The sequence below is a fragment of the Schistocerca americana genome, chromosome 10 (assembly GCF_021461395.2).
Source record: "Schistocerca americana isolate TAMUIC-IGC-003095 chromosome 10, iqSchAmer2.1, whole genome shotgun sequence".
In the NCBI taxonomy this organism is placed as follows: Eukaryota; Metazoa; Arthropoda; class Insecta; order Orthoptera; family Acrididae; genus Schistocerca; species Schistocerca americana.
In genome coordinates, this window is record NC_060128.1 from 49,699,325 (window position 1) to 49,727,174 (window position 27,850).

General features: G+C 42.1%; 1 protein-coding gene across 1 annotated transcript in view; it reads right to left on the reverse strand.

Moving 5' to 3' along the window:
* Positions 1–939: 939 nt before the first annotated feature.
* LOC124552699 (LDLR chaperone boca) overlaps positions 940–27,850 on the reverse strand; it is a 41,042-nt gene continuing 14,131 nt past the window's right edge. The window contains exons 3-5 of the mRNA XM_047127040.1: positions 27,000–27,160; positions 13,182–13,326; positions 940–1,893 (exon numbers count right to left, since the gene is read on the reverse strand). Of these exons, the coding sequence (XP_046982996.1) occupies positions 1,843–1,893; positions 13,182–13,326; positions 27,000–27,160 (357 nt within the window). The 3' untranslated portion in view covers positions 940–1,842. The remainder of the gene's footprint in view (positions 1,894–13,181; positions 13,327–26,999; positions 27,161–27,850) is intronic.

Here is a 27,850-nt window from a genome sequence, read left to right on the forward strand (position 1 = left end):
CATGTATGGAAGTGAAACGAGGTCAACAAGTAGTTTAGACAAGAAGAGAATAGAAGCTTTTGAAATGTCGTGCTACAGAAGAATGCTGAAGATTAGATCGGTAGACCACATAACTAATGAGGAGGTATTGAATAGAATTGGGGAGAAGAGGAGTTTGTGGCACAACTTGACTAGAAGAAGGGACCGGTAGGTAGGACATGTTCTGAGGCATCAAGGGATCACCAATTTAGTATTGGAGGGCAGCGTGGATGGTAAAAATTGTAGAGGGAGACAAAGAGATGAATACACTAAGCAGATACAGAAGGATGTAGCTTGCAGTAAGTACTGGGAGGTGAAGAAGCTTGCACAGGATAGAGTAGCGTGGAGAGTTGCATCATCAAACCAGTCTCTGGACTGAAGACCATAACAACAACAGTGTGTTTATTGACATTTTGATGCTCATTTTACACACTAAGCTGTTCTTTATGTTAACCTACCAATTTTTGCTATTTTGTAAATTCCATGGAAGTACGTAGCCAAATATGATCTGGTTTTTAATGCCACAATTTTAATTTTAGTTCAAAATGGCTCTGAGCACTATGGGACTTAACTGCTGTAGTCATTAGTCCCCTAGAACTTAGAACTACTTAAACCTAACTAACCTAAGGACATCACAAACACCCATGCCCGAGGCAGGATTCGAACCTGAGACCGCAGCGGTCGCACGGTTCCAGACTGTAGCGCCTAGAACAGCTCGGCCACTAGGGCCGGCTTAATTTTAGTGTTTTGAGCTAAATTAGCATGAGAATGTTCATTCAGTATTGCACACTTCTCCTGCATATTACCAGTGCTCTCTTTCACCAGCAAATTTCTGTAGCCCAAGTGTCACGTACGGAAGGCAAATGCGTTGTCTGTACAACAGTGAAGTACTGCTCAATGGCCATGTTGTGTATGTTAATATTATGGAGGTGACATTTTATATTTTATTGACACTGTTCGGTTACATTTCAATGTATCTCCTTTACAACACACAATCTAGCAAGCCCGAATAATTTTTGTATCCTTAACAAGATATAACTGTTCCTCTGTTTAGGTCATAATCATTTTCCTTCTGAAGAAGGCAATCATAGCACTGAAACCATAATCAAGAGGTTTAAAAAGACCTTCCATTTTGCAAATGATCCACTGTTTATTATTTCTTTCATAAAAGCAACAGTAGAAGACAAAATTTTTGGTTATCTGCATTTGTGATTGCCAATATTGTTTTAGGCAGTGGTGTAATAAAAGAATTTTCAAAAATAGCATTTGCCATTTTTAAAATGTAAAAATCTATTCTTTTTTAAATCTTTGTCACCTGCCAACATGCCAATTTACATGCAGATTCCAGATAGACTATCAGCTTTTTGCATCTCTTAACAAAATGATTCACTATTTATTTAATATTAATGAAATTTTATCTGACACAAAATGTACAATAACAAAATACATATAAACCAAACCCCTTATACTTTTGCTTACTTAACCCTAAAATATGAGATTCTCAGAGTAGCTTTTAATTGCTGTGGTCTGTGTATCCCACATCTTGAGAGCTACACACTCTCTTGAGAACTGTGGAATGTGTGTCCATTCAGCTTTTAAACAGCTGTCACAATATTCAAATTACTCTGTAAAAAGATTCAAATGTACAAACTTAAATTGTGTCCTATCTTTGGTTAGATTCCAAGCTTAATACACAATACAGTGAGGAATCATAAAAACTAATATAAAAAAGAAAAAAATACACTTGAAGTTCTGAGTTTTTGAAGATTGATCTTCACTGCTTCAATAGCTCGACAAACTTTCATCGACTTGCTGCTAGGGCATTTATAATTCATCTGATGATTTTTTATTCTCCTTGACTGCTTCTGCTTTCCCCTGTAAATAACAAACAAATACAGGATTATTTATTATGATAAGGCACACATATTACTCAGCCTGTGACGATGCAAGCTGCGATATTTTTACTTACCCTCTTGTTTTGCCTTCTGCCTCCTTAAATTCGTTTTTTAACTTATTACTATTGACATACATGAATATAATCTGCATTTTCATGAAAGGAAAAGGTTGGCCCTCAGTTTGAAGGAATATAATACCGGATGTAGTTTCGAGCTTATTTTTTATGTATGTAAGAGATTTTCTAATTTATTTTGACTAGTCCTAGTTAGTATCTTTTGTTATAGGGTGAAATCAGTAATTGTTTCATAATTTAAATTCTATTGTTGACATAAATAAATATAAATTCTGTACTAATTGTAAACATTTGAAAGATGAAATGTTAGTAATCTTAAAGTATCTATTTGGCTCTATTCGAAAACATGTTAGCAAAGCCAGCCCTTTATTAGTTCCAAAGTAATACACAGTTTTGTCGAAAGTATTGTACGCATAACTATATTTGTTAATTTCATGTTTTAAAGAAATAATTTGGCCTAACCCTTGTAGTAGAAGAAACTGTTAAAAGGAACGAATTTTTCGATGTATTCACTTAATTTAATGAGTTAAGTTTCAACTGTTATTTCTGTAAATTAAACATCGAACAATGTGAAGTTTCAGTACCTATTATTGTGATGACATATAAGGGCCAAAATATTATAGCCACGCGACAGTCTGTCTACGGCTTAGTTTCAGATGAGGAACCTGTGTAGGTTAGAACGACAACAATGTATCAACTTAACAGTGAAATAAGTATTACACCAGTAGGCTGTGTGTTAAACCGATGACAGTGTCTGCTCCATATGTACGTGATTATTCTTCAAGAACTGTGAACTTTGTGGTTAGGTTTTACTGTTTGTAGATGTTCAACACGAAACTATTGTAGCAGTACGTGGATGTTCGCCTGCAACCTACTACTGAGGCTTATTGAAAGTTTAACAATAGTGCACTGGCCATATAAATGTGTATATGGAGTGTTGTGAAAAGTGAAAGTAAAAGACTGTGAAACGCTATTGTGCATCTGTTGCTACATCATTTACAGTCGACAGTAGTTGTACTTCCACAACCAGTTTTTCAGCCAGTGTGTTGACACTGAGGACAACAAACGAAGAAATTAATAGAGCAGGCAGAACCGCTACACAGACCAGCTGAACTGGTTACCCAGCTGTAACCGGAACTGAATTGTTCGTGCGACTACATACAGTCACGTTCCAATCCAAATCAACCTGTGGAAAATTCCTTTGTGGGAAATGGAGACAACTTCCTGTTCATGTCATTAGTTTTACTGAAAATGATAATGAGAAAACTGTGATAGTGTTGATAAAGAAGGTGATGGAATGTGCAAGTAAATACTGACAAGCCGAAATCAAGCAGGTCGGTAGTGTGCAAATTATGGAAGGAGAGAGACAATGCTAAGTGGATAACAATTCAAGTAGTAAGTAAAATAGACGCAATCAATATTCAGTTGATGATATAGATAATTATGTTATTAGACACCAATTTCTGTGATAAGTTCACAGCTATTGTCACACGGAATTTGACTTCCAGGCTAGCAAAGAAGCTCTGTGTAAAACAGTTCCACCTAAGGAATTTGATTTTAAAAGGTGCTGGAATGAACAAGTAGTTATGTACAGATGACAGAACATCTTTGTAACTGCATATGTTGACAACTGTGTAAATATTTATAACATACCTTAAAGCCTCTATGTGATTAGGCACCAACAAAAGTAAAAGCCAGCAGCACACATGAACTGTCAAATACAAAACTCTTCCCGGGACATCCCATGTCGGTGTGTTATACTATCGAGGCTCAGTCGTATGCTTAAGACAGCTGGCTTCACCTACCAAAAGGTGTACTTTCCTGCAGTGCAGACAAACTGAATTCATACAGGCTACACTGTGAAAACATGTCACAAAGCAACGGCGTGCCATGTCTGTCATCAGACAGTGCCAGGCAATGTTTCATTCTTGTGAATGCAGAGTTTCCTTTTGTGTTCACTTCTCCTCTACAATTACCGTATTTACTCGAATCTAAGCCGCACCTGAAAAATGAGACTCGAAATCAAGGAAACAAAATTTTCCTGAATCTAAGACGCACCTGAAATTTGAAACTCTACATTCGAGGGAGAGAAAAGTTTTAGACTGCACCTCCAAATCGAAACAAAGTTGGTCCATTGTAATATGAGACAATTTAGGTCGAATGAATGACGATACAGCTACAGTTGTTTGGTTCGAGTCGTAAGCTTAGCAGTTAAGCTTTACCAGGTAGCCATTGCTATGCGTCAGGCGCTCCGTCCGTATTTATACGGGTACCCTTCCTTTTTCACGTGCTTCGTCTGATTTGAATCGATTGCTTATTTGTCTTTGATCTGATAAGTGCCGTTCTCTTTGTTATAGGTGTTTACGTCACTCTAAGCTGAAAATGCGTTAGTCTGATAATGTGTGTTTACGACCTGTCGCCGCTCGCGGCACGGCTTGCTTTTGTGCGCACTACCGCCGCTTACGATAAAAAAAAAAAAAAAAAAAGAGAGAGAGGAATTGTCTCATTAGCGAAACAATGGCAAGAGACTACTATTTGTAGTTACTTACACTGCTGCTTTCTTTGATAATGATCAATAAGAACCAAATAATATACTGCGTATAATTGAACATGTTCTGAACGAGAGTTTAGGAAAAATTTTTCGCCGTTCGAAAATCTTTGCAGACGCTCTTTTGTACATTACATTCTGCGCAGAAATTAGTCATCTTACATTTAAAAATCTAGTCAATTACCATGCTTCATTTCTGACTGTATCAATATTAGGCATAAGAATAATACGAATATAAACATGACACAATATGTATATTCTTTCGCATTTGCTGTTGTCTCACTCTAGTTTCGTAGTTTATTAGGCAGACAGGATTTAAATGAGATAGCAGCAAACACGAAGGAATACGTGGCAAAATGTTTATATTCGTATTATTCTTATGGTGAAGAGAATACTGCATGTGATTCACAATTCATAAAAGTTCCTATTAACAACCATCTCTTCTCACAGGTAGGAAAAAATTCAGAACGTAGAGTTGGCCATATTGACAAACATCCCAAACAGTCTTGCCAGTCTGATTTTCATAGTACCTTGAAATGCCGCTACATTCGAAGATGAACAATACAGAATTTGTATTTACTTCGTTGTATAATGTATGAAAATGCAGTGGTCGAAACTCGGGGCGGAGGAAAAAAGCTGGTATTCTACCTTTTTTTAATTTATTTACTGACTCAAAGGTTTTGGCGCAAGTATATATCTTTGTGCCAGCAAAGCATGCCTGTGTAGCTCTACATATATTTGACGGCTGAAGTTGGCAGTACCTACCAACATTTTCCAGAACTTCCGCTTATTTTGCACTCGATTCTAAGCCGCAGGCAGTTTTTTGGATTACAAAAACCGGAAAAAAAGTGCGGCTTAGATTTGAGTAAATATGGTATACACCAAAACTCCGGACTATTGTGTAAAAAAAGTATGTAGAGACAAAGAAAACTGAACTTCTGGCATTAATTAAGGAGTATCAGTCGTCTCCTCATCATTCTGTTGGGGAAAAAAAAACCTTCCTACTGCATCATACTATCTAGACCAAATATCATCAACCTGGATTCTTGCAAATAATAAGATTCACAGTCATAATACATCTAGCATTTCTAACCTGAAATATTATGGTTGATGCTTTCACTGCTAATAATTATACGGCAAGTGTCAGCTAGCCCAGTGTAAGCCTTTTGATGTAACATTTCAGTGAGTTTCGTGTCACTGTCGCTGTTTTATTCTCTGGTAACTTTTCAGTCAGCCTCTTGAGGCTTACAGGACCTTCTCCCAGACCTTGACACCAAAGACAAAATTTGACGGTCACTGGGAATTGTACCTGGAACCTTGGCGCTACTAACCAACTGTTCGGCAATGCAATCAATTTGCATTCACTGTTGTCACATTAGATTTTGCTATTTTGACATTAGAAGTCTCAAAATGCCATGTATCGAGCCAAAAAAGGGTCTGCACAGATGAGGATATCCACAGTAATTGCTACCTTGTGGATAAAAGTGTGCACTGTTGTGGATATCTGCAATAATAACTCCTTTATCTTTTCATCACATTTTACTAACTGGGATCAGTGAACGGGATCACACTTCTGCTGTAATGTTAGCTGAAAATTTGAAGTCTGTTTCGGTGCATACCTTCTGGCTACGGCCACTTTGACAGCACCCCAGTAACCTGGTGGCTACGCGCCATCACGACTATCTTTTGTACAGTGTGCGAAGTACGTGGGAGACGACAACACCGGCCACTCGCTACGAGAAGTGTGAGTCGCCAAGTTTGTACTGCCTACAGGAAATGCTTTGCAGTAACTTGAGTGAACACGTAGTGAATGCATTGGAGTAAATTTAATAAATTGCATACTACGGACATAATTTAATACAGGGTGTTACAAAAAGGTACGGCCAAACTTTCAGGAAACATTCCTCACACACAAAAGAAAGAAAATATGTTATGTGGACATGTGTCCGGAAACGCTTACTTTCCATGTTGGAGCTCATTTTATTACTTCTCTTCTAGTCACATTAATCATGGAATGGAAACACACAGCAACAGAACGTACCAGCGTGACTTCAAACACTTTGTTACAGGAAATGTTCAAAATGTCCTCTGTTAGCGAGGATACAGGCATCCACCCTCCGTCGCACGGAATCCCTGATACGCTGATGCAGCCCTGGAGAATGGCGTATTGTATCACAGCCGTCCACAATACGAGCACGAAGAGTCTCTACATTTGGTACCGGGGTTGCATAGACAAGAGCTTTCAAATACCCCCATAAATGAAAGTCAAGAGGGTTGAGGTCAGGAGAGCGTGGGGGCCACGGAATTGGTCCACCTCTACCAATCCATCGGTCACCGAATCTGTTATTGAGAAGCGTACGAACACTTCGACTGAAATGTGCAGGAGCTCCATCGTGCACGAACCACATGTTGTGTCGTACTTGTAAAGGCACATGTTCTAGCAGCACAGGTAGAGTATCCCGGAATAACATGGGGCCCAATCGAGACATCACCAACAATGCCTGCCCAAACGTTCACAGAAAATCTGTGTTTATGGCGTGATTGCACACTTGCGTGAGACTCTCGTCAGCCCACACATGTTGATTGTGAAAATTTACAATTTGATCACGTTGGAATGAAGCCTCATCTGTAAAGAGAACATTTGCACTGAAATGAGGATTGACACATTGTTGGATGAACCATTCGCAGAAGTGTACCCAATCAGCTGCTGATAGTGCCTGCACACGCTGTACACGGTACGGAAACAACTGGTTCTCCCGTAGCACTCTCCATACAGTGACGTGGCCAACGTTACCTTGTACAGCAGCAACTTCTCTGACGCTGACATTAGGGTTATCGTCAACTGCACGAAGAATTGCCTCGTCCATTGCAGGTGTCCTCGTCGTTCTAGGTCTTCCCCAGTCGCAAGTCGTAGGCTGGAATGTTCCGTGCTCCCTAAGACGCCGATCAATTGCTTCGAACGCCTTCCTGTCGGGACACCTTCGTTCTGAAAATCTGTCTCGGTACAAACGTACCACGCCATGGCTATTGCCCCGTGCTAATCCGTACATCAAATGGGCACCTGCCAACTCCACATTTGTAAACATTGGGCTGAGTGCAAAACCACGTTCGTGATGAACACTAACCTGTTGATGCTACGTACTGATGTGCTTGATGCTAGTACTGTAGAGCAAAGAGTCGCATGTCAACACAAGCACCGAAGTCAATATTGCCTTCCTTCAATTGGGCCAACTGTCGGTGAATCGAGGAAGTACAGTACGTACTGACGAAACTAAAATGAGCTCTAACATGGAAATTAAGCGTTTCCGGACACATGTCCACATAACATCTTTTCTTTATTTGTGTGCGAGGAATGTTTCCTGAAAGTTTGGCCGTACCTTTTTGTAACACCCTGTATAAATGCAACAAGGTGATTTCATATTAATGCAAGAAGCCAAATTGAAATCATCTATTTCGAAGAAATTTGCTTACTTATCTGATGGCAATGAGAAAATCAAAGATATGACAGCTTGTTTTGTAAGTAAAAAACTGTATTCTTATACTGGACACAAAACTGGGACTTCAGCTTTTTTTAACAGGCATCTCATGGAGGACAAGATTATATAATTACTTTCTTACACAGTAAGAGAGACAGAAAAGTTCCTGAAGTCACACTGAGTTTGAATGTAGCTGCAGCTGCAGAACACAACTTCATCACCTGTGTTGTCAGCAAAGACATTTCCCCTTCCAAAGTAGCATGTGGAAATGGATTTCTTGACATGGTGCTGTTCCTTACTGATACGGGACCAAGTCAGTTGCTGTTTGATGATTATGATTGGTTTGTGGGGTGCTCAACTGCACGGTCGTCAGCACCTGCACAAAGTTCCAATTTTTACACAGTCCAATTTTTTTCCATAGTCCAATACAACCACTGTCATGATGATGATGATGATGATGATATAATGAGGACAGCACAAACACCCAGTCCCCGGGCAGAGAAAATCCCCAACCCGGCCGGCAATCAAACCCGGGACTCTGTGGCCCAGGGGCAGCAATGCTAGCCACTACACCACGAGCTGCGAACAAGTGAGTTGCTGTGAGTGCCAAGGAACTAGTACCTTATCCAACTACCACTTCAAGAAATATAAAGGAAACTTTTGATCACCTGCCTGAAGCTGTTTCTGGAGAGTTACGGAATATTGTATTTTCAGATATGTAAGAGAGGCATTAGCAGTCTATCTGTCGAGCGATTCATATCATAAAATAAACTACACTGTGTGACTGTATATTTCATTAACAGCAAAGACTGAAAACTCGAGAACTAAGTGTTATGCACCAGAGATTTTGTAGGTGGGATTACAAAAAACTGGAGAAGATCAAGCCTCAACTCAAAAAAATATTACAGTCATTCGGGGAATCTATTCGGCACCGTGTAAAATGTCACGTCTGTTGCCGACGGAGCGCCAAATGTCGTAGCAGCACTTTATCAATGTTAGAGACTTTTGTGCTCAGTGCACATCGTCATTACTGTGCCGGAACACACACCTCGAGGAGATAATCGACAATAGGAAGAGTGACGTACAGCAATAAGAAATTCCTGTCAAACTTTCACAACCTTTCTCGAAAAGTCTGGCCTTCACAGCTGCCTCGGATGTCACTCAAAGAATATGCGGACACAGAATGGGACAGTAAACTAGACATGCTTGTGTCACTATCAGTACAATATTCTTATACGTTTCAATAAATTAGCTTGCAGTGGTTTGAAATTCTATCATATCTGTCATACATAAGTTTAGGTAGTCGAATTGACTCTTTGACAAAAATATGTTGAAAGATGTAATACACTTTGACACAAATAAAAAATGCCTTCCTAGAGACACGTCTAGTACTTTTATTATTCCAAACGAGAACATTTAACTACAAATTAAGATTTCTGATGTATTAAAAACTACATAATGGTGATCTGTTAAGTGCATAGCTAGACATTTGCAGTGTTTCTCACCTCGGCTGCTCACTACACTTTGATGCCAGTACCTGTAAAACTACCTTCTTGTAGAACAGGCTCTTACATTTTGTGGACCACTGTCACCCTGTTAACAATCAAACAGAAGACCACTGTCACTCGCTGTGAACAATCAAATGGGCCAGTACAGTGGAGCCTGACGATCCGTCGGCAACACCTTACGAGAATGCCGACCTCGCGCTCGTAGCACCCGTACTATTTCAAGAAATTCATTTCCACACACAAATTTAAAAGTTAAAATTACTTTACTGACAAAATTGATGGTTCTACTGTGATGGCTACCTTCAAATATCAGTGGATCCAGATACGGGTAAGAGTCGTGTAGATGTAGATAGCATTTTTTGTATCTGCACAAACCTCTACTGACAACTACTGGAAGAAAGTTACCGTGACGGTTGAACAAACTGAAAATATTACAAAAAGCAGGTGGCAGAGACTCTGACAGAAAGTACGGATTACAATCCGTGAATGAAATAGCAGATGACAAATTGTCACACACAGCTCTTCGAGATACCGTCACCGAGGAAAGTTAGCAGTCGACTCTCGTGAGCAGCTGAAGTGAGAAATACTGTACATTCTGTTTCTGTTCTTGTTCCAGGTGGGCATCTCTTTCAGTGCCATTTAAAGATTTGTGGCAGTGCTACCGCTGTGAAGGTAGCGAGTGTACGCCGTCACTGCCTCCGCTCCCTACTTGTCGAGCGTAAACACGACTGTGCTGCCATCTCGGCCAGGTAACCTCTTTGCTTTCCCAGGTAACATACATTCGAGTAATTAGAAGCAGTGGAACAAATGTCAATATATACGAACCGAGATATATACGCTAATACTGAGTCGTCGTTTAAATATAGCTTACCGCCCAGAATCTCTACCTACTTCTCTAGTATGAGGCCATGAAAGTGCATGGCAGAAGGTACTTTTCATTGTACCATAAATCAATATTTCTGCCCATTCCCCAAATGTCAGACAGATAGTTTGGAAGAATCCGACAAAAGAATGATTCCCACACCAAAGTGGTTGCTACCAAAACTCTTGCTCAACTCTCGATACTGCTTTTCAGTCCGGAACCTTACTCTAATTGGATAAACGGAATACAGAGCTGCAAAAGTCCGTCACAGGTAGCTTGCGAGTGCCACCAATGAGCTAACCTATTGGAATGACACTCTTCAGTTTTCAATACGTAACATTTACAGCCAACCAGTTGCACAAGTTTAATGTAAAAACCTTAAGTCACCTACAATGTTTATAAACATATCATAAAAGAAGCATCTACAATACTTAATACTTGAACATATGAAAAGAATAACACGTAATAAAATTCGTACTTTCATAAATTACATGATGTTAAAATTGTTGCCATACATGATGAGCTAAGAAGCTCAAGTCAAATATCAGAAAATATGCAATAAAATCCTCCATGGAAACACAAAAATTGTTACAACAGGTACAGCAAGCTGAAAGAGCAGACATTACACAGAAAGGTTGGCAACTAGTTACAATGGCAGGAAAACACAGTGTAGAGTGCACCACTTACTGGGTGCTACTAGCGTGATAAATGCTCACTGTATGAAATACGTAACTGCTACAGAAATATATCAGTATGAGACAGGTTTAGATGTTTTGAACAAAATAATTGTAGGTGGTATAAAAACAGGCTTAATGGAAGAGGCAAGAGGAATAAAATAATTTTTATAAAAATGATTATGATAAAAAGTAGCAAAGTGATTAATTACAAATACATGCTGAGAATAAGGAACATACTGTAGCAGGATCTTTTTATCAAGATGTTACAACAAGTAGAAAGGGGGAAATATGCTTTATATAAACTTTACAAAACAGAATGTGGTATGCAGTGCCTTGTCGCATACAAACAGTAAGAATATACAGAGTCCATAAAGGAAAGGGGGGAAGAAGAAAAAATTAATTTATCTACAGTTGGCTGTAAACTTTACATATTGAAAATTTATTTACAGTTGCTGCTGTCAGCCATGTTTAAAATAGACCCTTCAATTTTCTTCACACTTACTGGATTTGAAGATCAGTGCCTCAACATCAATATCCTAAGGCAGTAGCACCCATTTCTCAAACTATATTTAAGTTTGAAGTAGGGCAGCTTATTGATCATTTTTCAGACTTGTGGCAAGAACTCTTGGTGCCCTATGCTATTATGCTCAAGGAATACAGTGAGCATATGTTTCAAATTTTTGACTGCATCTGTCAAGTTTCCTTCTCACCAACAATCCAAAATCACTTCAACTGGAGAAATTGAACCTTAGTTTCAATGTCATATCAACAAACTCACATTTCAACATTTATTATGGCACGTTTCACTAGTTAAGCATTGTTGTCTACTTCATCTAGAAACTCCTGATGAACCCGGAACTTGAAATTTGACAATTTTTTAGAAAATTTTGCTATCACAGGTTCCACATAAAAAAAAAAAAAAAAAAAAAGTTCACGGAACGGATCAATTAATATGCCAACACCATCAGCAACTTCTCTGTAACTCAGCCATTGTTCGTAATTGTTTGTTTCAGTACGATTTCATCGGTATATGATATGCTGGGGTGCCCAGGTTGTTTGTCATTGTAAATGTCTTCACAGCCTTCTTAAAAAATGCTTGTAATACTCAGGAACCTTTTTTATTTGTGGCACACTCACCAAAATCAATATTTAGTGTTTTGCATTTAAATATAATACAAATTCTCTCACCCAAAGTTACAAAAAATAAACAATTGTCAATACTACCAAAACAGGTGTAACCTTTTGATAGCTGACAACAATAGATATCCAATATAGCTAACACTGAACAGATACCGTTCACACACACGTTTACCAACACAATAAAAACAAAATCAGACAAAGAGGACTAATAAGATATGTTAAATTACGAAATAATTATTACTTTTTGAACGCATCTTGCACATTCACCATCCGATGTAATTTCTATTTGGTATGGGCCCTACACAATAGAGCATTCATCTAGGATGGGTTGCACAAGTGATTTGGAAGCAATCTCCGTTGTAAATCAATTGCATTTTCCCAGTACCCTACTAAAGAACAAAGTGTGGCACCTGCCTTACCCATATGTTATCACTCCATTTCATATCCTTACAAATTGTTAATCCCATGTACTTTTTTTTTCAGTTTGTCAATCCACCGATAAGATAGTTGGATAAAGAGGAAAATTCGATACGAGTCATCGGCTCTGACCAGTGATGTGTGATGAATGTGACCCAGTTAGGCATAGAATACAGCATTTCATTTTGTGAAGTACAAAATTTTATGTTTCCGATTAAAACCCACTTGTCAGTCTTCGCACCATCTTAAAATCTTATCAAGATTTGACATAACATTTCTGCAGCGTTTTTCAAACAGTACTTCATTACAGATAATTGCATCAACTGCTAAGAGCCCAATTTATTTCCAATATTATTTTTCAGGTCATGAACCAGAAGGGTCACAGTCCAGAGCGGGCACATCTGTCTAACAGCTCTCCTGTCGAGATAACACACGTGCCCCCCTACCAAGAAATCCTCAATACAGTCACAAATTTTGCTCGACACCCCCTTACAATCGTACTTTTGTTAGTAAATGCAGGTAATATGGAGACAGATGTTTCCAAAACAAGCTGAAGACACACTCACCTCAGCCGAATGCTTTCCGTAGTAAGTCTTACTCTCAATTACAACTGATTTACATCGTTCTTGATCTGTTAGGAATTCCTTTGCATCCCACGCTTGAGATCCGTCTTTGAACATGAAGATTGCTCTGTCATCATCCACAATATACCTGTGCGACAAATAAAATTACTGACAAAAAATAACAATATATGGCAGGCACTAGTGTTTCTACACAACCGCCAGTTCGAGCAGTACTGCACATTACAATATGTGAAACTAACATACGACCAGGTACACACATACCAGGTGTTTCACAATTACTATTAACCCTTCCACTGCTACGGGCATATTCTTTGCATTCCTTGCTGAGGGCTGCTTTTGTTACGGCTGTACTGCTTACCAAATGCCGGTGCCTATGCTGAGAGATGGCATTCTGGCCGATATTAAGTACTTATTGTCCATTTTTAAGGAAACTATCGTGTGAAAAAAATTTATTTTTGCACATCTTACAGTCCAACATCATCTCTCGAGGAAGGACCAAATTTCTTCTTTCTATATGCCACAGTTACTGTGCTGCATAAAATTAAGTAAAACAGTGCAAGATATCGTAAAGATTTTGCAAACATAAAACGGATTGCATAAAATTTGTGTACGGTCGATTTACATACGTACATTGCAGTGAATGAAATGTAGATAGGATACCAAAATTTAAAACTGAGACCAGAAGGACATCTCATTTCATTGTCAAGTTATAGGGTCTTATATCTGAAGGACAGTTCCTCGGGATGCGCTCATTCGTATCTTAGTGCATCGCAAATTGCGTAGTCGTGAAAATTGTCACATCTCACACCATTCTAGTGGTTTCCTGCAAATGATGTCACACAATGAGGCACATACATTGTACAACAAACACTCTAAACAATTTTATTCACTGAGATACATAAGTAGCTCGTCCGGAGTTGTGAGAGGTCGGTGCCTTTGGGCACTTTCCGGACACTCACAGCACTCTAGGAAAACCCGAGCGGCGTGCGTATACACGTCCACAACCCCTGGGAAAAGGCATAACGGGAACTGTACACTTGTGCATAGCAGCAACAGGGTTAAAGGTTTATAGGGGTCATAGAGGAAACTTATAACTTTCGAATCTCCCACTTCACAGTATGTTGCACAGTAGAGGTGCACATCGGTAAGTTCACAAGGAGGGTATAACGCGGTGCGCGATGGACGAGCACCAGTATTCACGGTCAGAGCGTAGGAAAGACTGTGTTGCAGGTACGCCTTGTGCAGTGAACAGCAGGGCCACCACACCGAGCAGCTCCTGCAAAGCATACGGCTCACAGCTCACCGCCTCTGCTGTGTGCGCATCGTGAAGCGGGAGTTCTGAAACTGACTCAATCTTCAAACTTATTCTACATCCAAATGATATATTATCAGATACAGAATCCTTATCAGAATTACACACGTATCTTCTAATAAAGGAATGGTCCAATAAGACGTGTCAGAACCTACTCTGAAATTTTTTACACAGGAAGAAGACAAAAAAAAAATTTTTTTTAATAAAAAAAATTGCAGTCTCAAAATTTTAGCTGCTATGAAGCACTGCAAATATTAAAAAAACAGCTGAAAATTGCCAAATTCGTAGCACCCCAGGTGGAGGCACGAGCGGTTGCACACACACACACACACACACACACACACACACACAGAGTCAGTGATACATTTGTAAACAAGAAACATGACACAACCCAACTGTAATTTGTCAAGAGTGTTTCAGGTAACCCTTTGTTGATAGTTTCTCTGACACTACAGTACACAGTTACTATTCTCTCAAATTAAGCACTTGAGTAACATCTATTACAAATTATCTGTTGCTTTTTGCAGTATTGGTAGGTTTCGACAACACAGATAAAGCTGAATTAATATTTATTGTGCTTTCGTAAAGCACGCCTGCTGATAGTTCCGTTTCTTCTTCCAGTTTCACAGTAATGTAGAATCCAATTAACGTTCTCAATCCAGCAATGATGAAATATGAAGAATGTGGTTTCCAGCCGAAATCACCTACTCCTCCTTAGGTCATAAGCATGACATTTGTTAGTCGATTTCCTTGACATTCATTTGAATGATACTGACATTTCGTTTGAAATCGTGGATACGTTAGAAGAAATAGGAAATAACTGTTACGATTCCAGGAATTGTGGTTCGGATGACGTCAGTTGAGCCAGTAAAAGTTCTGAAGAAGAGTACCTTCCAAGCTAAAAACGACACGTACTATAACAGCTTTCAGCATCAAAGAAAAGGCAGAGAAATATTGGTTAAACGAATGAGGGAAAAACGCTTGAAGTGAACTGTACAAATCGTAGAATGAATTACACGAAGTAAGAAGTAAGCGCCAAACAGAAACCCGAAACCATCTGATCAGCAAAATGTTTGAAAGATTTAGAACTGCTCGTGAGAAGCTATGCACCGTTACCAATAGAGATCTACGAGACTGCGCCCTCTGAATTGCATCTGACATGAACACTGCTAACTTCCAGGCTTCATTGATGTGGCTATACAGGTTCGAGAAATTGCACAGAATGGTAAGTCGCAAAATTACCGAGTTTATGTCACGTAAACGTGTAGAGCAGCTGCCAGTGATAGACAATGCTATAGAGAAATTCACACCCGATGTAAAGATGAAACATGCTCTAATCCCCGCAACTGCTGTTTATAATGCTGATCAGTCAGGTTTCGTGAAAGAACTGCATGCACACTGCACTTTATCATTTCAGGGTGAAAAATAGATGGAGACAGTTGCCCAATCGATGAATGCAATGACACATCCATAGGCAATAATGCCAGTGATAAGTATGAGTGGTTTACTGTTTTCACAGCTGTATATCTGTCTTCAAAAACCACAAGGCAAATCAGGACCAAAAATAAAAAATGGACTGTTTAGTTGCAAAAAATCTTGTAATTGACGTATAAAAATCTGGAAAAATGGGAAAGAATGATTTTCAACAAAATGTTCGAAATGTTTTCCTACCAGCTGCAGAAACTAATTCATTGCTTTTGTTGGATTCATGGTTTGGACATATTGATGCCTCTGTTGTGACTTTTCAAGCTTTCCCACCGGATATGTAGTAAATAGTCTTCACGAGTTTGCCACTGGATCACATTGTGCAAATTCAGGTACCTAGTCACCAGTGAGGTTGAAACACCTGAAGATGTCTAACAGTTGCTCCAAAGAAATTTTGTGGAATTTGTACGTGATCTGGTGGCAAACCCGTGAAGACTATTTACATTGCCTCTGTTGTTGTGGAGGAGGACGCAAAATCTGTAAATTTAGTGTGGGTTCCATCTGGAACTACTAACACAATTCAAACTCTCGATAAAGAGAGTTTTCAACAGTGGAAAGCATTTTTCAGGAAATTATCAGACAACATAATTTCCGATACCTCTCTCTCATTTCAGGTTTACCAGTGGAACAGTATCCTCAAGCTCCAGTCATTTGTGCATTACCAGTTTTCTTCGTCATGCTTTACTAATTTGATCAAGTATACCTGGTATGCAGTGCAATATCCAGAACAATGGTTGGGACCATCTCTGACTCCATCCCAGTTCTGTCTAAATAAAACTAGTGGTTACTGAGAAGTGGCTGACTGCATCAATTTTTCCTCGCTCTGGTGTGCCTGGTGCAAGTAAAATGTTTGTTTTTGTCATTCAATAGACACTTCACATTTTTGTGATGACTGCAGGGAATAAACAAATAAATGTTTAACTGATAGTCACACGTACAACATTCAAACATTATTATAAGGTAAAATTACAGTAATAATAAGCCCTCGGTCGTAAAAAAAAAAAGAGTATTTTGACAAAGGTTTCGGCACTACTATGAGTGCCTTTATCAGAAGTAAAACACTCAAACAGGCCTATAACATAAGCACAAAATTTAAAGGAAAAAAAAGTTGTTTCATATAAGTGCAAGTACTGACCAACAGTGTACGACAGGAGCAGTACTTACATGTCACATATGAAAATTACACATGCTGAGCCACAGGTAGCAACAGATCGAGGCGCCCGCATTAGCAATTGCAGGCATGCTTTTCCACGGTTTCCAGTGGAGGCTTTGCCCAGAAGGGTGGCCTGAAACCTGAAAAGGCCACGGCCCTACCAATCGCCTATTGTCAACAGTGTTTGATAAACTGTAGTCCGACCTGGAGTAAGGATATGGAAGGGTATGTAATAGCAGCCATTTATGAAATTAGGCTATCAAGCAAATTTTTAGGTAAAGCAAAAGTGGCTCGACATATGTGAGCAGCCCATAGTGGCTTTCCTTCCATGTATCCTTTTTCAAAATTTTGTGGCTAAAGCTGTATCACTCAGTACTTATTTTATACGTGACATGTAAGTACTGCTTCTTTCTTAGGCTGTTCGCCAGTCTTACACTTACATAAACAAAAATTTCCTATAATTTTTGTACTTATGTTATAGGCCCGTTTGAGTGGTTTACTTCTGATAAACTCTCATAGTAGTGCCAAAACCTGGGTCAAAAGACCTCTTTTGTGACTGAGGGCTGTTATTGCTTCAATTTTACTTTGTAAATGGTTGCTGACAACACAGCCGTGTTTCAAACTTTATTATTATAAGGAGTGGCCTACAGGAATTGTTATAAAATGTAGTACTGCAAGACATTTCATTTCAACAAATTACAAGTCCTCATTGATGGAAGTCGTCTGTGGCGTCAAACACTGCCATGATTTTATTTTCTCTGCTTGCCACTTTTATCAGAACACTAACTAGATGTGTCATGTGTTGAGATTATGCTCTACGTCAGTGATTGGTGTCCTGTTTATAAATTTCCCCTCAATGGTAATGAGAAAGCCAGGGAAAAATGGCAGCCGACATACAAGGAAAACTTTGGACCAGTGCTAAGGAGAGATGGAGATGCAATTTCGTGTAAAGCGCACGACCTCCATGCACGTCACGCTTCCATACAAATTGAGACACTTGAATTCTTCCTTCGCCGTGCCATTATGCATACTCCGTCAAGAACAGTGTGCTTGCCTCACAAAATAATCCTCACTGAATAGCAAAGTTGTGCATTGTGGCTCTAATGAGATAAGTGTTGTACCCTGTATGCCCAATATTAGCTCCATAAACAAACCTAATAAAACAGCGTTCATAGGCAATGTTCACTACCTCGTGTTCTCTTCCGCTCTCTAGTATTAACAATTCTACCCATATACAAGCGAACGGTAGTGAATTTTCTGCAAATGCTCATGCACTGTTTTTTTTTTTTAAGGGCGCAAAACTGCTATGGTCATTAGCACCCGGTCCGTGGTTTAGGAAACAGTAAAAACCGAAAATTGAAACCAGCAGAAATGGGAATGAAAATCAAAAAATTTGAGAAACAAAGCAGAAGGAAGGCTTAAAAATCCACTACAGAAAGGGGTTGGTTGTCCCCAAAAAAAAAAAAAAAAAACTTCAAATGACTGATGTCATTTCACTGGCACTAATAAACTCAAGAACGCGATCGGCCGAGTGCGTGTCATCTGCTAAAATATACCTAAAAACAAAGAAGATGTGACTTACCAAACGAAAGCGCTGGCACGTCGATAGACACACAAACAAACACAAACATACACACAAAATTCAAGCTTTCGCAACAAACTGTTGCCTCATCAGGAAAGAGGGAAGGAGAGGGAAAGACGAAAGGATGTGGGTTTTAAGGGAGAGGGTAAGGAGTCATTCCAATCCCGGGAGCGGAAAGACTTACCTTAGGGGGAAAAAAGGACAGGTATACACTCACACACACACTCATATCCATCCGCACATACACAGACACAAGCAGACAAAGTCTGGATGATATATCAGGCGACAGCTGTAAACGGGCGCGTAATGGAGTATAATAGGGGCACTCAATTAAAAGGTGTCTTACCGTCCACAGCTGAGAGCAGTGGGGACAGAGCGGGGCAGGATCGCCGCTTAAAAGATGTCGATGGCTAGAAAGACAGTGCCCTATCCGGAGTCTAGTTAAAATTACCTCCTCCCGACGACGCGTTCGGGAGGAAGAGGTCCAAGCAGAAGGAAGAGCTTTCACGTACCGCAATTTATTATGGGGAAGTGTCGACCAATGTGCGTGCCATAAAAGAACAACTCGACAACATAAAACGCTCTGTAGATCGGTGAAGGGAATCGATTGAATAGCTGGTCAAAGAAGAGAGACTGCAGCCTTGGCCGCTATATCGGCCGCCTCATTTCCACAGATACCAACGTGTCCCGGGAGCCAGAGGAACGCCACCGAGACGCCCCCCAGGTGGAGAAAGCGCAGACAGTTTTGAATCCGGTGGACCAGAGGGTGGACAGAGTAAAGAGCTTGGAGACTGAGGAGAGAGCTGAGAGAATCTGAGCAGATAACATACTGTGTCCGCTGATGGCGGCGGATGTAGTGGACAGCCTGGAGAACAGCGTAAAGCTCCGCAGTATAAACCGAACACTGGTCGGGAAGCCGAAATTGATTTGGGGTGTCGCCAACAATATAGGCATTCCCTACACCTAACGATGTTTTCGAGCCATTAGTGTAAATAAATGCGGCTTCCTTCATTTGTGCACATAGAGCAGCAAATGCCCGACGATAAACAAGTGAAGGGATACCATCCTTGGGAAATCGACAAAGGTCACGGAGCAGGCCGATCCGGGGACAGAGCCAAGGCGGTGCTGTACACCAAGTTGTCAAGAAGGTTTTAGGAAAGTGAAAGGAAAGAGAATGGAGCAGTTGACGGAAGCGGACTCCCGGTGGTAGTAGGGAGGAGGGGCGGCCTGCGTACCCTACATCAAAGGAGGCATTGAAAAAAATGTCATGGGCCGGATTAGCAGGCATGGAAGACAGATGGCTAGCATAACGACACAGAAGGACTGCTCGCCGATTGGACAGCGGAGGTTCAGCAGTCTCAGCATAAAGGCTTTCCACAGGCCTGGTGTAAAAAGCTCCAGACATTAAACATAATCCACGGTGGTGGATCGAGTCGAGACGCCGAAGAATAGACGGCCGAGCAGAGGAGTAAACTATGCTTCCATAGTCCAATTTCGAGTGCACCTAGGCGCGATAGAGGCAGAGAAGGACCACTCGGTCCGCTCCCCAGGAGGTACCATTCAGGACACGGAGGGTGTTGAGGGATCGCAGACAGCGAGCCGAAAGATAGGAAACGTGGGAGGACCAGCACAGTTTTCTGTCAAACATAAGACCCAAGAATTTAGCGACATCCGAAAACGGAAGGTTGACAGGTCCGAGATGTAAGGAGGGTGGAAGAAACTCCTTACATAGCCAAAAATTAACACAAACGGTCTTACTGGGAGAAAAACGGAAGCCGGTTTCGATGCTCCAAGAGTAGAGGCGATCGAGACATCCTTGAAGACGTCGTTCAAGAAGGCTGGTCCATTGAGAGCTGTAGTAGATCGCAAAATCGTCCACAAAGAGGGAGCCTGAGACATCGGGAAGGAGACAGTCCATAATTGGATTTATGGCAATGGCAAACAGTACAACACTTAGCACGGAGCCCTGGGGTACCCCGTTTTCTTGGGAGAAAGTACGGGAGAGAGTAGTGTTCACCCGCACTCTAAATGTACGCTCTGCCATAAATTCGCGAAGAAAAAGGGGCAGCCGACCCCGAAAGCCCCAAGAGAACAGTGTGCGGAGGATGCCTGTCCTCCAACAGGTATCGTATGCTCTCTCCAGATCAAAAAATATTGCTACTGTTTGGCGTTTCCGGAGAAAATTTATCATGATATAAGTGGAGAGAGCAACAAGATGGTCAACTGCAGAACGATGCTTTCGGAATCCGCATTGGGCAGTGTTAAAAGACTGCAGGACTCCAGCCACCAAGCTAAACGGTAATTCACCATACGCTCCAAAACCTTACATACACTACTCGTGAGAGAAATGGGGCGATAGCTAGAAGGGAGATGTGATTCTCAAGTTTCTCCCAGCGTATTTGATAATCAAAATATGCACGGGTGTGCTGCCGGTCTATAGTGTCCAACGGGCACAATATTTCAGCGATCATACATGTCGCCATCGTCAGGTGAACTGACGGACTGAGCTCCTGTGAACGTGCCGGCACGGAGATCCGTACGCTACGGCTGCTCAGAGGGAAGTGGGTTCGGTTGCGGCAGCGGCCGATTTAAATACCCTCCGCCCACGGCCCGCTCCCTCCGCCGTCCGCACCCCGCGCCATGGTCGCGCGGTGGAACAGATTGCGACGGCGTCTGAGGTGACGTCGGTGTGATGGCTCTGTCCGCAGTGGTCGTCACAACTATACGTTTGCTCGATTTACTCTTGATTAACCCAATTGATTGCGGCCGCCACCGCAACTGAACCCAGTTCCCTCTGAGCAGCCGTAGTGTACGGATCTCTGTGCCGGCACATTCACAGGAGCTCAGTCCGTCAGTTCACCTGATGATGGCGACACGTATGATCGCCGAAATATTGTGCCCGTTGGACACTATAGACCGGCAGCACACCGACGATAGCTTCCCGCCATCGTCTGGGAAAAGTACTGTCGGTCCAAATTCGATTATAAATGCAAAGGAGGTAACGCAGACTATGGGTTGATAAATGCAGCAACATTTGGATGTGGATACGATCCGGTCCTGGGGCGGAGGAGCGAGAAGAATAGAGTGCATTTTGGAGTTCCCGCATGGAGAAAACAGTATTATAGCTTTCGCGATTTTGAAAGAAGAAAGCAAGAGGTTGCACTTCCGCTGCACGTTTCTTTGGGAGAAATGCTGGCGGGTAATTTGAAGTGCTCGAAATCGCAGCAAAGTGTTTACCCAAGGAGTTAGAAATTTCGACGGGGTCCACTACCGTATCACACGCGACAGTGAGCCCAGAGACTGGGGAGAAACTAGGCGCGCCAGATAACCGTCGAATTCGACTCCAAACTTCCGAGGAGGGAGTGAAGTTGTTAAATGAGCTAGTAAAGAATTTCCAGCTTGCCTTCTTGCTATCGCGGATGACGCGAAGGCATCGCGCACGGAACTGCTTATAGCGGATACAGTTGGCCAAAGTAGGATGGTGGCGGAAAACGAGAAGAGCATGTCGCCGCTCACGTATTCTGTCACGGCATGCCTCGTTCCACCAAGGAACTGGGGGGCGCCGGGGCAATTCGGAGGAGCGTGGTATTGAACGTTCCGCAGCTGTAAGAATAACGTCGGTAAGATGTGTGACCTCACCGTCGACGCTAGGAAAGTGATGGTCATCGAACGTCGCTAGAGACGAAAAAAGTGTCCAATCGGCTTGGGCAAACTTCCAGCGTCGTGGGCGCATATATGGCAGTTGAGGCTGCAGTCTAAGGACACATGGAAAGTGGTCACTCGAGTGTGTATCATCAAGGGCGAACCATTCTAAGCGCCGAGCTAGCGGAACAGTACCGACCGAAAGGTCCAAATGAGAGAAATTTGTCGTGGAGGCAGACAAAAATGTAGGGACCCCATTGTTGAGTCAAACTAGATGCGCTTGGTGGAAGACGTCTAGCAATAGTGAGCCACGTGGACAAGGATGTGGAGATCCCCAAAGCGGGTGGTGGGCATTGAAGTCCCCAACCGGCAAACAGGAGGGGGGGGGGGGGGGGGGGGGCGGTGGAAGCTGACCAAGAAGATGAAGGAGATCAGCTCGTGCCATTGGTGTGGACGATGGAATGTATACAGTACAAAGAGAAAAGGTACATCTAGAAAGGGAAAGACTGACAGCGACAGCTTGGAAGGAAGTGTTTAAGGGGATTGGGTGATAATGGAGAGTATCATGGAGAAGAATCACGAGTCCTCCATGGGCTGGAGTGCCTTCAACAGAGGGGAGATCAAATCGGACGGACTGAAAATGAGGGAGAACAAAGCGGTCATGGGGACGCAGCTTTGTTTCCTGAAGACAGAAGATGACCGGCGAGTAGGATCGTAAGAGGATCGACAATTCATCCCGATTGGCTTGAATGCCGTGGATATTCCAGTGGATAACTGACATAGGGTGAACAGAAAATGGAGGAATGTGACCAAGGTTGCCGTCAACTCAACGACTGCTCAGAGCTTGCGACCGACAGCATGGAATGGCATTCAACCGAAGGCAGAAGATCCTGATCCATAGGGTGTTCAGGAGCAGCTCTTGCCACCAGCGATCGGCCAGTTGATCGGCCGCCAGCAGTGCGCCTCGGCGACACAGAAGACGGCCGAGGGCGATTTCCGCCAGGTGGTGCTGTAGATGGGACACGCCTTGGCGGAGAAGGAGAGGAACTGGGTTTCTTTGTAGCCTTCTTGGAAGTATGATGTTTAGATGAAGGAGGAACCAATGGTTGTGAAGTTGGGGTTCGTAAAAAATCTTCACGAGTATGTTCTTTTTTCGAAGTCTTGGTGTCTGACTTTTGGGCTCGAGATTTAGCAGAACCCAATGAAGGGTGAGTCATAGAGTGGGCAGGCGAAAGTGGTGAGGTTGAACGGGCGATCTTTGCACTGGCCGATCTGACGACCGTGGCACTAAAGGTGAGGTCACAAGTCTGCGTGGCCACCTCCTTTGTTGGCCGAGGAGAAGCAAGGACAGTGCTGTATTTTCCTGTCTGAGGCACGGTGGGCTGTCGACTGGCGAATAATTTTCGAGCAGCAAAGGTCAACACCTTTTCCTTCACTCTGATTTCCTGGATGAGCTTTTCGTCTTTAAAAATGGGGCAATCTCGAGAGGAAGCAGTGTGGTCACCCATACAGTTGATGCAGCGAGGGGATGGAGGTGGACAAGCACCCTCATGGGCATCCTTGCCACACGTAACACATTTGGCCGGATTGGAACAGAACTGGCTGGTGTGATTGAACCGCTGACACCAATAGCAACGCGTAGGGTTTGGGACGTAAGGGCGAACAGAAATTATCTCACAGCCTGCTTTGATTTTCGATGGGAGTTGAACTTTGTCAAATGTCAAGAAGACAGTGCGGGTTGGAATGATGTTCGTGTCAACCCTTTTCATAACTCTATGAACAGCCATTACGCCCTGGTCAGACAAGTAGTGCTGAATTTCTTCGTCAGACAATCCATCGAGGGAGCGTGTATAAACGACCCCACGCGAGGAATTTAAAGTGCGGTGCACTTCAACCCGGACAGGGAAGGTGTGGAGCAGTGAAGTACGCAGCAATTTTTGTGCCTGGAGGGCACTGACTGTTTCTAACAACAAGGTGCCATTCCGTAATCTGGAAAAAGACTTTACAGGAACTGCAATTGCGTCGACACCTTTCTGAATAATGAAAGGGTTGACCGTGGAGAAGTCGTGACCTTCGTCAGACCAAGAAACAACAAGGAACTGTGGCAACGATGGAAGAACTGTCTGTGGCTGAGACTCAGTGAACTTACGCTTGTGAGCAGACATAGTGGAAGGTGAGGAAACCATTGCGGAAGAATCCCCCACGATTACCGGCGTCTCCGATGGCGCGCTCCTCCCTTGTGGGGGCCCTCTCTGTGGCACTCCCGCCTTAGGTGATTGTTCACACCTCCCGACAAACGGACAGAGGGACCAATCGGCACTTTCGGAAGGTATCAGCTCGGGTAATCACCCCTCCCTGGGCCTAGCCGTTACCAGGGGGTACGTACGTGTCCTACCTGTCTACCCGGGGCGGGGAATTAGGCGTAACCCCCGTCACCGGCTACGCATGGAAATGCGTGGGTCAGCCTTCAGACACGCACAGGGAGGAAAAAAGAGAAAGGGAAAGGAAAGAAGAGGGGTCTCAAACACCGCAGCAGAGAAAAGGGCAAAGAGAAGAGGTAAGGAAAAGAGAAGGACAGAAGAAGGACGAAGACTTGCAAGCGGAGAAAGCAAAGAATTTGTTACAGTTTCAAGCGTCCATCTCCGGACGTAGGCACAAACCAGACTCCCAGAGGGGGAGAAAGGGAAGGAAAGAGCCAGAGGTAGGGGGGGGGGGGGGCGCAAGATGGGGGATGGGGAAGGATACAGAAAGGGAAGGTATGCAGCCCGGAAAGGAAGGAGGGCCACATTAGCTCGGGGTCCCGTGCTCGCTACGCACGTATCCACAAAAGAGTTGTGGACCCCCTGGGGGGGCTCATGCACTGTGTTTGCTTCCATTCGCTCCACTGTAAACCAGGCATTAAGTGCTTAAAACTTGTGTCTGTGAAGTCTGGATAATTCTGCTGAGTGAGTGATTTGCCGAGTCGCGCGCTAGACAGGCAGGGCTGTACAAACTGCTGTTATAAGCTGTTCTTAGTGCAGCAAAAATGTGTAACTTCAACTTTTTTAATAAAATACTTGAAGTGCCTCTTAACAACTAAAATTCTGGCAGTGCATTTCTTTCGTTGTCTTCTTCCTCCATAAAAAATTTAAGGGTAGGTTTCAACATGTCTTATTGGACCGTAACCTTGTAAGTCCTCTCTACAACCCACAGAAGCCTGCAACAGAAATTGTGAAGCACCTCATATTTCATATTCGTAATTCTTCTCTACAATCTTTTGGTTTTTCCTTTTAGTTTTGCACTGGTAATTCTCAATTTCACCTTAATTTAAAAATTGAACATAATAACTAGCTAAATTAATACTACCTCAATATGTACAAATATATAGGGCAATCCACTGTTTAATCCTCGAGTGGGCACACCTGTGTACTAAGTGCTCTGACAGCAAATAAAATGGTTCTGGACGATTCCATTGTTGTTTCACAATTGCAAGCCCACACCTATTTCTCCATTAGTGCTTCAGCTAACACAGTGAAACTGTGTTGTGATATGTCAAACTGAGCAGCAGTAATACAAAACATAAAATGAGCTGGGCAGGAAAAAAATCTGTACACCATGTAAGAAAATGACCCAGATTTTGAACTAGCAGCACAATCCCACAATGAGACAGCTTTCTACGAAATAATTGGTAATCAAATAAGCTTTTGGCCGAGATCTGATGCAACTGCACTGTTTAATATTTTGAGAGGGCTATTACCTTGCAATAACACTAGTATGCAGGTTATTTTGTTACTGTTAAGCAAAACGGGGTTTACTTCATATTATGTAAGTTTATTTTATCACTGCTTAATTAAACTAAGATTATACACATTTACCAGGGTAACAAAGACTACTATTCTTTACATGTGTACAAAGTGCACTGCACACCCGCCCACGTTACGAGAAACTGCGTGCCCACTCAAGGATTAAGTCAATTATATTTCAAATTCAACATTAATTTAGAAGCAAACTCTGTTACATATTCCAATCAATATCAATCGTTGGAAACACATGAAAAACTCCTACATTCCGAAAATGAAAACTGATGTAATTTAAAATTTAGCAATGTGTACACTGAACCTTCCTGGCAGATTAAAACTGTGTGCCGGACCGAGACTCGAACTCGGGACCTTTGCCTTGTACAGTGTTATGTCATGGAAAAACATTAATAGTAAAACATAAGCATGAAGCTAAATGTCCCATGGCAGAGTAAATACTGTAAACTAGAAAAAGTGACTGTTTAATCTAAAATCAGAGGAGCCGCTGAGTAGGAGTAGCAATTGTAGTAGTAGTAGTAGTAGTAGTAGTAGTAGTAGTAGTGGTGGTGAGTGTCAATAGTCCGAGTCAGTTCGCACTGTAACAATGGCTGTATTGATGTTTGTGACTATATTTGTAATTAACTATTGAGACCGAAGTGTGTACAGTTATTACAAAAGAACCACAACCTAGCTCATCTTGTATTATTTATCTAATTTTGTCCACTTCATCGCTTGGATGTGGTGAAGTGTTTCAGTAATTTTGGCAAGTTAATCACCAGCTGAACTAAACTTATGAGAATACTAAAATATTGTAATATTGTGACAGCATTGCTACGATGTATCAGTTCACCTCTCGGCCTGAATGTGGCTGTTCCACAGCCCCGTCTGCCACAGTTTCGTCAGCTCCTCAGTTTCCTCCCGAGTGGGATTTCCGTCGACACTCACAAAGGACATGAGAGTCTTTCCCTTCTTCGACACCTTTAGCAAGTTCTCCGGATCACTAGTATCAATCTGAAATCATAACGAAACAATGTAACTGTCACTGGATCCCCTAACAGCCATTATTGATTTACAAAGCACTGGCAAATTGTGTGGAAATACAGGACTTTTCAGAAAAAATTGGGTTCACTGGAAAACACACAAATTTGAGAGACTATAGGGGGAGATGAACTGTGTGACAAAAGTAAATATTCAGAGTAATTTTGCAACAGATCATTCACTTTTTCAATAGCATACACACACCAAGCAGTGATGCATCCTTTCAACATGACAAACAGGTTATGTTATCAAACTGTATCAACCATACCATACAATAGCTTTAATAGCAGAGAAAATTTGTGGTAAGTTCCGATGGGAGCAAACTGCTTAAGTCATCGGTCCGTATCCTTACACACTACTTAATACAACTTAAACTTATTTACGCTAAGAACAACGCACACACCTGTGCCCGAGGGAGCACTCTAACCTCCCCACATGAACCTTGGCAAGGCACCTCAGACCACACGGCTAATAGTGGAGAAATCCACTCCCTGGAGAGATTACGGTTTCACTGACAGCCTGTGTGCAAGTGCTGATTTAAAATGCATTGTGGACCGATTTTACTGTTCCGTTCCATCATGTATGAACCAAACTTACCAGTTGCTAACCAAAAGTTAATTATAGGCTGACTGTCTTAAGGATTGCCAGAAGTTTCCCCAAGTG